The sequence below is a fragment of the Chrysochloris asiatica genome, unplaced genomic scaffold (genome assembly GCF_000296735.1).
Source record: "Chrysochloris asiatica unplaced genomic scaffold, ChrAsi1.0 scaffold00007, whole genome shotgun sequence".
Lineage (NCBI taxonomy): Eukaryota > Metazoa > Chordata > Mammalia > Afrosoricida > Chrysochloridae > Chrysochloris > Chrysochloris asiatica.
The window spans coordinates 37,081,612-37,092,618 of NW_006408525.1; the positions used below are offsets into that span (position 1 = coordinate 37,081,612).

The 11,007-nt window shown below is 50.8% G+C and overlaps 1 protein-coding gene across 1 annotated transcript in view; it reads right to left on the minus strand.

The window, feature by feature from the left end:
- The window catches only part of CACNG4 (calcium channel, voltage-dependent, gamma subunit 4), a gene marked incomplete at its 5' end in the record, with an annotated part of 63,412 nt that overhangs the window by 7,038 nt on the left and 45,367 nt on the right, over positions 1-11,007 (minus strand). The window contains one exon of the mRNA XM_006833733.1: positions 5,942-6,025. Within this exon, the coding sequence (XP_006833796.1) occupies positions 5,942-6,025 (84 nt within the window). The remainder of the gene's footprint in view (positions 1-5,941; positions 6,026-11,007) is intronic.

The following is an 11,007-nucleotide window of genomic DNA, read 5'->3' on the forward strand; positions in this document are numbered from 1 at the left end:
CTCATCTTCCCCCGCCCCCACGGAACAGCTGGTAGGTTCAAACTGCTGACCCTGAGGTTAGCAGCCCGATTCATAACCACTATGCTACTAGAGCTCCTTATTGTAGGGCTTAGGGGCTGTGAATCCCCTTTCCTTAGTCTCTCGGGCTGGGAGGGAGGGCAGGTGGAAAAGAGGGGGGACATGCAGGGATGCGCAATGCCCAGCCTCCTCCTATGCCTGTGGTCTCCCAAACCAATGGAAATCCCAGCCACAGGGCACTGGGCGGCCCCAATCAGGGACAGGGAGTCGGGAGTGCTAGCAGGCTCCCCCTCAGACAGCTGAGATGCTTTGAGGACTTTCAGCCTCTGAAGACAGCCTTTGTTCCCTTCTCGTAAGCCCCCCAGTATGTGCGCCTTGCTTCACAGATAGGAAATTGTTGGGGCCTTAAATACAGCTCTTCTCTCGGATGGCTCCTCCTTCTCTATGCTTCCCTTTGCTTCTTGCAGCCACAGGCTCTGGGATGAAGGTGCCTGTGTACTTCTGAAACATCCTCCTGAGCTCCGCCGGCCAGAAAAGCCACATCCCTTTCTGCAGTTGGACGGAGGACTGGGCCCTTGAGGACAAAATCCAGCCTCTAAGGTCACTGAGGACCTGGTCTGGTTCAAAGCATCCATCCTACCAGCTATATCCTGTGAGCACCTGTCTCTTCTCACATGGAATCACTGCTCAGTTCTGGGTCTACAAACACTGACTCCCCAGTGCATAGTGGTGCAGGTCGAGCACTGCATGAAGCACCAGGATGAAGTCCAGCCCATGCCCTGATCCCACAGCAAATCTTGGTGTGGATCTGCCTGCCTCAAGGAAGGGCACCTCCTTCTAACACATCCCACAGCTCACCATGTACTTCAAAACCCCAAGCAGTCTGTACAGAGAGAATCTAACCAAATGGTAACTGGACCCTGGAAAAGGGCGCCAGACCCAGGGCAAGTGGATAGCACCCCTTGGGGGATGAGATATGGTGGGTAGGGTGTGAGGCTGTGACCCCTTAATCCTGTGCTTCACAAGGGACAGGTCCTACCTAACCCTGGTTCTGCAAACCTGCAGGGCCCTAGACAAGAAGCCATGAACTCACAACAGAAGCCTGGAAGTCTCTAGAAGGCTTCAGAATGCATGGCAGAAGGTTGATTTCATTCTTGAGCTGTTACAGACAGGGTATGGGACACACAGCCTGGGACCTTCAGTCTTAGTGCCTTACCTGGGGCACTAGTGTGCACACAAACAGGTTTTCCTACAGGTAGCAACACTGTGGAACCTTCTATTGCCTTCTCCAACACACCTGCTTCTGCTAGACTGTCATCCTTTGTCCGTCATAAATTGAGTTGTGTCCCCCACCCCCTCAAAAAATATATATCAGTTTAGCTAGGCTGTGATTCTCAGTACTGTGTGATTGTCCTCCATTTTGTGAGCTGAGGTAATTACTCTCCATTCTGTGAGCTCAGATAGTTATCCCCCATTTTGTGATGTGTTGTGAACCCTAACTTCTGTCTGTGTCTAATGAGGCAGGGCTAGGTTATGTTTGTTAAGTTGATGAGGGTGCGTTACGATGGTAATGCATCACCTTTACATAAGACACCACGCTTACTCACTTCACAGCCCTGGTCCTGTGTATCCATGTATGTGTATCCATGTACGGGGAGTTTCCCTAAGGTATGGCCCACACCACCTTTTATCTTACAGCCGATCAAAGGAGAGAGAAAGACGCAGAGAGAGAGAGGGACCTGAATATCACCAAGGAAGACGATCTGGGGGGCAAGCATGTCCTTGAGACCTTAGCTTTTTGAGGTAACAACTCCTAGACCCAGAGGAAGATCGGTCCCAAGACACATGGCATCTCCAATGAACCCAGGCTCACAGATGTTGTTAGAAGGCAAAGGTCTTTCCCTACGAGAGACACCATTCCTAGAGTTGGCATCCTGAACTTGGACTTCTAGCCTCCAGAGGTTCCGCTCCTGTGTGTCTGTGTATTATTGGGATCAAGAGTCTGGACATAGGTCAGAGGTTTGAAGAAAAATAGGTGCCTTTGAGTTATGGTGGTAGCAAAGAATACTAAATATACCATGGACTGTCAGAGGAATGAACCAATCTGTCTTGGAAGAAGCACAGCCAGAATGTCCCTTAGTGGCGAGGATGGTGAGACTCAACTGCTTTGGACATGTAATTGGGAGGGACCAGTCCTTGGGGAGGACATCATACTTGGTCACGGGTCAGTGACAAAGAGGAAGACCCTCTACAAGGTGGATTGACACAGAGACTGAAACCATGGATGCAAACAACACAACAACAATTGAGAGGCGGGCACAGGGCCGGGCAGTGTGTCATTCTGTTGGAAACAGGGTGGTTATGAGTGGGAACCAACTTGATGGCACCTAACAATAAGCTTCCTAAACTGTGAGGGAATTAATTTATGTCTATTAAAGACATCCAAGGAATTCTGGTAGTGGTTACGAATTGGGCTGCTAACCTCAGGGTCAGCAGTTCAAAACTACCAGCTGTTCTGCAGGAGAAAGATGAGGCTTTCTGCTCCCATAAAGATTTTTAGCCTCGGAAACCCTATGTATGGTCGCTATGAGTCAGAATGGACTCCATGGCACATAACCACCACCACCACCAAAGACATCCACTTTCGGTATTTCTGTTAAAGCATCACTAAGACAGGAGAGTGGTGGCTCTGTAGAATTAGCGGTGGATGGTTAACAAAATCGGTGGTTCGAATCCAGCAGCCACTCTGTGACTGAAACATGAGGTTTCTGCTCCCATAAGGATTTACAACCTTGGAAACCCAACAGATGGTGTTGCCACAAGTTGGAACCAATTCGATGGCACTTAACAACAGATAACTGAGACAGTCCAAGTGCCTGTGACAAAGCCTGGCACCTAGGTGGCCCTCAATGCATTCCTAAGGGAAACACCAGGAACCTTCTCCTCCTGAAAACATCAGTTCCCAGAAACCCCTCTCCTGAGTTCTGCAGTTTGGGCACAGGCCAGAGGACTGAATACTAGGAAGCAGGGTGGCCTGGAAAAACACAGGTGGATGCTAGTGGTGCCCATGACCTTGGGTTGCCCTGAAAAGCTGCTCATTCCCCTCTGGCCCAAGGTCACAGTCCCTGCACTTGGAGAAAAAGGACCACCTGGAACATCCCTGTTCCTGCAGCTGCAGCCTTGTCAGAGAGCAGCTCTGCCCATCCCCAATTCCACCAGCAGCTGGAGAGCACAGGCCCAAAGCTGTCAACCTTCTCTTCTTGGGCATCTCGGAACATCTAATGAAGCTGGCTGGTCTCCCACAGTGGACACTATGGAGAATGCTTCCTTCCCCAAAGAGCTCCAATGGCCCCTGTGCTGTCTGCCTTCTGTGCTCTTCTGTGTTCCTCCCACTTGGTCCACCCTCGTGGATGCTGCTGGTCTGAGACTGAGCAGAGTGGGAGCTTGACTGTGGGCTGGTCCAGGTGCTCCTCCCGTCTGCACCCTGCTTTGTGCCAGGGGCTGTGACCTTCACTCTGGCATCTAGGGGCAGTGATGTGAGGCCCGCAGGAGCCTGGAAATGGGAGGAGAGTGCGGACAAGGGACCTATTTTCAGGGCTTCCTTCCGGCTAGGATGTAGAACAAAGCGGTTCCATTTCTTCTTCCTACAGCTCCTCTCCCTCTTAGGGGCTCCCACACTAGCCTCCCAGTTCACACTTAGGAGTGGGAAGGGCTCCCTGCGGTTCCTAGCCCCAGGATGCTGTACCTTCCTGTCTAGGTTTCCTTAATCTTGTCAATACCTATTGTAAACAGTCTTTCAAGAAACACCCCATTGACTCCTGAGCATACATCTTCTTCCTGTTGGGGCCTCAGGATGCTGTATTGGCTAACCTCTGGGCTGATGGGTCAGGAGGTCAATCCAGAAAGAGATCTCAGAGCTCTGGGAACCCGGAAGGAGACAGATGAATCGAGAAGAATGTTTTGTTATTAGTAGCTGCACTTGGGTCAGTTTCCCACATGGTGGCCTCCCATGCACAGGAGAAAGAAACACTGCCTGGTCCCGTGCCATCCCTATCATAGCCTGTGGACTAGACCATAGTTTTCTCTGGCTGAATTTTGGAAGATCACCAGGCCTTTCTTCCTACTCCATCTTAGTCTGCAAGCTCCACTGAAACATCAGATAGCTGGTGGTCAGAGTGAAATCGTTTGCCTCAGATTAGTAAGTAAGCACAAGTAAGCCAATGCTTACCTTGCTTATTGAGTAACCCAACCATAATGGTAGCTGTGCATGAGGTACATTAGTCGGGAATCGAACCAAGGTCTTCTGCATGGGAGGTGAGAAATCTACCACCAACCACCAATGCAGGAATACTGGCCAGCATCTATGCCCATAAACTCAGGAAATTCAAGTGGAAAACAGAGAAGGAAGTATCTCCTGAGAGTCCAGGCACCTTCATCCTCACAGTCCCTCACAGAGGTGGACACAAAGCACATCTACCTCATGAATCTGATGTCAGATTCTAGGTCAGGGTTAATTTTCAATTCAGTTCTCCCACTGGGCTGAGCACCAATGGCCACCGCAGATGTGCAGGCCAGGTGTCCCACAACTTGAAGGGCATGCGTCGCTCAAGCGACTGACTTCCCTCCAGCTGTGAAGCATACAGCCTGCACAGCCCTGCAGTACAACCAGCATCTCATTCACTTGTTCCCTGTGCGCCCCTGTAGACAGTAAGAGGGGACAGGTGGGAGGGGAAGAGGAGGGTACAGTGAGGCCGAGGCAGTGTTCTGGCCGGTTCCGGGCCTGGCTGGAGCAGCCTGACACTGCTTTCAGTCTCCACAGGAACCGCATGCTGTTCTATTTCACTCGATGACTCAGAATCAAAAAGCTTTCAGAAAAACCGATCCATGTGCAGATGGGGAATGAATTGTGCTCCGAGGATGCTGGTATCGATTCTCCATAAGTGAAGTCGGCTCCTACCCCCAGGGGGCACAGCTGTGAGCCTCTCTGCAGGTGTGTGGCTGATGCAGAGGGGAGATGCTGTCTCTCCCATTTCCAAGCTGCTGCCCCGGGAGGAGGTGTGGATTCGGGGGGGGGGGGGGCTCAACATCTACTGGGCTGCAGTCTGGGGTGTATAGCAGGGCCAGGGGCACGTGAACAGAGGAGGTGGTCCAACAGCTGGTGCTGAAGACACGTGGCTGCGGCCCACCCTGCAGAGGCTGCCCCTTCTACCTTCCTCAAGCCTCCCACGGGCCACCACACAGCCTTCAGGGGTAGCTGACTCCACCTAAGGTTGATTTGACCTTAGTATGAATTTTCAAGAATGGGAGGTTGAGGGAGTTTAGTCAGGAGGACAGGCAGGTCTAGTCTTGGCAGAACAATGTGCTTGGGGTGCCCTGCCTGGGCAGAGCCTGTATTTTTAATCTCCCTTGTCCCACCTCCAGAGCCCTAATGATGCAGTGGTTGCTAACAGTTTGGTTGCTAACCAAAAGGTAGGCAGTTTGAATCCACCAGCTGTTCCACAGGAGAAAGACACGGCATCCGTAAAGATTTATAGGCTTGGAAATCCCACGGGGCAGTTCTACTTTGTTTGAAATTGACTTGATGGCATGGGGTTTTGTCCCAATTCCCGCCAACCAACTCCTCTGGAGCTAACCACACCCATGCCAACTTCCTCTCTGCCCAGGCCAGCCAGTCAGCTCCTCTGAAGCCAGCCATACCCACCCACGCCAGCATCCTCTCAGCCCAGTGCCTCCCCCAGGTCACCTTGCAGTCATTGTAGAACTGAACAAAACTCTAAACTATTTTGCAATTGGAGAGGGGGTGAGAACAGCATCCAGAGCCAAGCACTTCCTACACGCCCACAGCCCAGTCTTTCCTCCAGCTGCCGACCCACCACAGGATCCCCTCCACTCCCCAAGGCAGTGAAGGATTCTGGGTACTCACGGAGGAGATACTCGGAGCTGTCATGGTCGTAATCATTGTCCTCAGGGAAGTGGTTGATCCTGAAGCAGTGCCCTTTATAGATCCCTGGAGAGAATAACAGGAAGAGAATGTTGTAAGTGATCTATGGGTTCACACATCCATCCATTCCCGGCAGCTTAGAGTGAAGACAGGCTCTGGGCAGGTCCTGTGGGTGGTGAGAGACGATCGGCCTGCCTGGGATCCTGGTGGGCATAGAACAAACAGAGCACAACTACACACAGGAGAAGTGATCCAGACACAGTGTCACTGGACCCGCCCACTCTAGTCCCTTTCAGTCTGGGGAAGTCAAGAAGGACCTCAAAGTTGACTGTTAGAAATTTACAGTATGTTGAAGGCCTATCCCCTGGTACCTGTGAATGATGTGACCTTGTTTGGAAACAGTGTTTTTGCAAATGTAATTAGTTAACATGAGGTGATACTGCACTAGGGTGGACCCTGATCCAAGACTGGTGTCCTTACAAGAGAAGAGATCAGAGACAGACACCTAGAGGGGAAATGGTTGTGAAGACAGTGGTGCTACCACAGCCAAGATATGCCTAGCTAGGACCACCAGAAGTTATAGAAGGCAAGGAAGGCTCCTCCCCACTTCCCCCACTCCCACCCCACCACTTGTACCTTGAGCCTTCAAACAGAATATGTTCCTACTGACACCTTGTGTTCTGTTGCCCAGTTGTGGTATTTGTTACCAAGGAAACAAGCACAATGACCACATCATAGGACACATCGTGCATGGTCCACAGTTGGACACCCATATGAGTAAAAGGGCCTCTTGTTGAGATAAAAGGTGCCTAGCAGAACAGTCCTGGACAAGCAGGACACAGGATCCCCCTAACCAAGGGGACCCAAGAGCTGGGTCTTGATAATTGACAAGGGATGTGCCCAGAAGCAAGACAAGCAGTGGCAGAGGTAGGGACAGAGCCAGGTGTGTTTGGGGAGCGCAGGAAAGTGAGTGTCACTGGAGTTTAGTAGGCTTTTGGTCTATCATGATGAAATTTACCGCATGTGGCAGTCTCCTCCTGCCTCTCCCTCCTAAGGCACAGGTCAAGCTGCCCATTGCTGGTGCCATGACTTCAATCCCCAAGAGACACTTCCAGAAAGGTTGATCTCCCCTCTCCACTCTGTGAAATGACATGACCCCGCATTCCTTCCAGAATCTTCCATCAGTTTGGGAATGCCCATCACAGAGCCAGACACAGGTGGAGAGTGGGCACAGGGTGTCATACTTAGCCTGTGCCCATCACGCCCTCACTTTCAGGCCAGCCTCACTACTGCAGATGGACATTAGCTTGGCCAGGGCTAGGGCTGTTTCCAACCAGAACCATTTTTTTTTCTGCAGCTGCTACAAAGCATCCTGCTGGCCTCCAGCGGTCCCCTGGCCGTGCCTGACCTCACTGTCTCCACAAGCATCCTCTTCTCAGCACTTCCAGCCTCTATCGAGTTCAGAGCATGCTGCTCCACCACCCTAGCTCCCAATTAGCTGCTCTCCCAAACCTTCCTCTCTGGTTGGCTCTTATAGCTGATGCCTCCAAAGAGCTAGGGTGCTCAGTAAGGACCAATCTTTCCTGAAAGTCCACAGGTCTTAGGGGCTGGGCTGGGAGGGAGGGAGCCTCAGAGGTCAGGGGCCTGATGGTGACCCTCTCTGAACTCCCAGATCCGGCTGCATCTTCCCCCACTCTGCAAATAAAAATGTTCATGGAGATAGAAAATGGGTGTTTTTCTCAATGTGGGGATGGGTTAGTCCAAACTCCCTGCTGGTTCCACCTCCCACCCCCTATGCACTTACTGGCTACAAGGGGTTGTGGAAAATGGAATTGGATCTAAACAACATCACCACGTCATACAAGCTTGTTGGAACACGTCAACAATAAGGGGAAGAAAAATAAAAACGAAAGACTTTCTCTTCAGACTCGTCCCCTGATGTGGACCATCAACTCTGTGTCTCCTCATCTTTTTCTGTACTCACACCTACCAACACACAGAGTCCTGGTTTGGTGCTGCAGGATAATGCGCTAGACCTCAAGGTCAGTTTGAACTGCAAGATCAGTGGTTCAAACCCACCAGCCGCTCCTCAGAAACCCTATACGGGGTCTCTATGAGTCAGAACTGACTCGATGGCACTTAACAGCCACAATCACAATACCTATACACATATACTTCTGGGGGGGGGTCCCTGGTTTCTGCTTGTTTGCTTTTGTTGAATTATCTCTTAGAGTTAATTGTAGGGTCACATATGTGGTGGTGGCGGTAGGGCTGAAACAGTTCCAATTCATAGTGACCTTGTACAGGGTTTCCAAGGCTGTAAATCTTTACAGGAGCAGAAAGCCTCATCTTTCTCCCCCAGAGTGGCTGGTAGATTCAAACTGTTGATCTTTCAGTTAGCAGGCCCGCTCCTAAAACTACGCTACCAGGGCACCTTAGATTCACATGCTGTTATAAGAAACAATAGTGAGACATTTATGTACCTGTTGCCCAGTTTCCCCCCCCTCCCCCGCCACCGAGTCACATCTTGCAAAACAAGAGTACAGCATCACAACCAGGATCTTATGGTGGATGCGGCCAAGATACAGAATATTCCCATCACCACGCGGGTCCCCTTTGCTGCTCTTTTCTAGCCACACCCATTCCACAGCAAGTCAAACAAAAGGGGGATTCGCACCTGTGGTGGATTGAATTGTGTCCCCCCAAACATCTGCGGAAGTCCTAACCGCTAATACTGCTGACTGATGACCTGATGAGGAAGAAGGGTCTTTAAAGATGTGATTGGCTAACATGAAGTCACATTGGAAAAGAGTGGGTCTTTTCCATTCTGAGTGGTGTCCTTATACACAGAAGAAATGGGATGGGACACCAAGACAGACGCAGAGACAGAGACAGATATGGATGGAATCCAGAACTGATTGGAGTGGTCTAGAGCTCTGGTAGCGCAGTGGTTATGAATCGGGCTGCGAACCGCAAGGTTAGCAGTTTGAAACTACCAGCTGCTCCACAGGAGAAAGATGAGGCTTTCTGCTCCCCTAAAGATTTAGAGCCTCAGAAACCCTGTTCAGGGTCACTATGGGTCAGAACCGACTCCACAGCACTTAACAACAACATCTACAAACCAATGAGCACTAAAGACTGCTGGGCATCACCAAAGGTGGGAGTGAGGCATGGAGTAGTGTCTCCTCAAAAGAACCATCGTGGCCCACATCTCAACTTCAGACATCTGCCCTCCAGAACGATGAGGGAATAGATTTCTGCTCTAAGCTATCCCATCTGTAGCACCTCATTAAGGCAGCCTTATGGAACAAGTACGGCAGCACCTACTTGAGATTCTGGATCATCAGAAATGGAAACACAGCGGACTAGAGAAAGAGCGAGCTACAAATCTTCAGATATTTGCAAGGTGGATCCCGGAGTCGTCTGTTCTACTTGCCGCCTGTCTGCCTGAGTCTCTGGCCACCCTTGTGGAGGGAGTGGGTCTTCCACTTCTCCATTGTCCACCATGTTGGTCACCAGGATGGCTCAGTCAACGCTTGTGGGCTTGACTGAATGTGTCAGGTGACCTTCTGTGGCCCTGGTGGAGATACACCCTTAACCTTGGCATTGTTCTCTAAGCTTCTGGTTGGCCTAGCAGCCAGGTCTGGCTTTCAGGAGGTGGACTTAGTGTGGAGTGTGAACTTGTCTGGATCTCGGAGCTGTGTGTACATCCTGTGGGTCCTATCACATAGAATGATGTTCAACGATACAATGAATGGATGTACTCAGCAGTAACTCTCCTTCTAATTGGCTTCCTCCCTTCTTCTCCTTCCCTCGCTCCCTCTCTCCTTCCACCAACACTGAGCTCCTCTGGGGACAGATGGAAAGAATGTGAGAAGAACGTCACCTGCTCTGGTGAACAATTCTGTGTAATGGTAGGCGATTTCCTGCTCCACAGTTGGCCACACTAGCCTGTATGACACACAACTAAGAAACCACACTCTCGGGGTATCTGCAGAGCTGCTGAAGTGAAACACACCACCTCGAAGGCCCGAGCTTCCAAAGCAACTACACCTGGGGCTGAACCCTTTTGCCAGTGCCTCCTATTTGGGGACTGCCAGCACTGGAAACTTACCACCTCCCAAGAGATCCTGTTTTCAAACAGTTTGAACTTGAGAGGAATCCCTGAGTGATGCAAATGGTTAATGTGCTCAGCTTCTCACCAAAAGTTCAGAGGTTTGAGTTCATCCAGAGGTGTCTCAGAAGAAGAGCCTGGTGATCTTTGAAAAACCAGCCACTGAAACCCTATTGGGCGCAGTTCGACTCTGTGCATGTGGAGTCACTGTGAGTTGGAACCGACAAAACAGCAGCTGGTTTGAACTTTAGAAAGTTCCTGCAAAGGTCACCTGCTTCCACAAAACCGAAAGCTCGGGTGCTGTTAGATCACATGTCAGCCCTCCAACTCACTGAAGAACAGAACTGTGTGTTGGAGCCACACGTTACTTGTCCTGTTTCCCAGGATATGCACGTGAGACCCAAAGATGTCAACACTTGGAACCAGACGTACTCACAGGCCTGAAGTCTGGACGCACCACCATCAGCCTCAGCCCTGCCCCTAATTTAAGGAAGGCGAGGACTCTGGGGGAGAAGAGCAGAGCATCTTCAGGTCCACTGGTCTGGTGGAGAATGCAATGAGATTTCTCCCTGTTTTGTTGTTAGGTGTCATTGACTCGCTCTGACCCTTAGTGACCCTACGAGCGACAGAAGGTAACACTGTCGGGTTCTGTGCCACCCTCTCAATTGTTATTACATTTAAGTCCGCTGCTGCCACCGCTGTGCCAGTCTGTCTTGTTGGGTTGTTGTTGTTGTTAGGTGCCATTAGTCAGTACTGACTCATAGTGACCTTATGCACAGCAGAACGAAACACTGCCTGATCCTGGGCCAACCTCACTACTGTTGCCACGCTTGAGTCCATCAATGCTGCCACTTGGCCAATCCACATTATTGGGGGTCTTCCTCTTTTTCTCTGACTCTCCACCTAACCAACCATGATATCCTTCTCCAGTGAC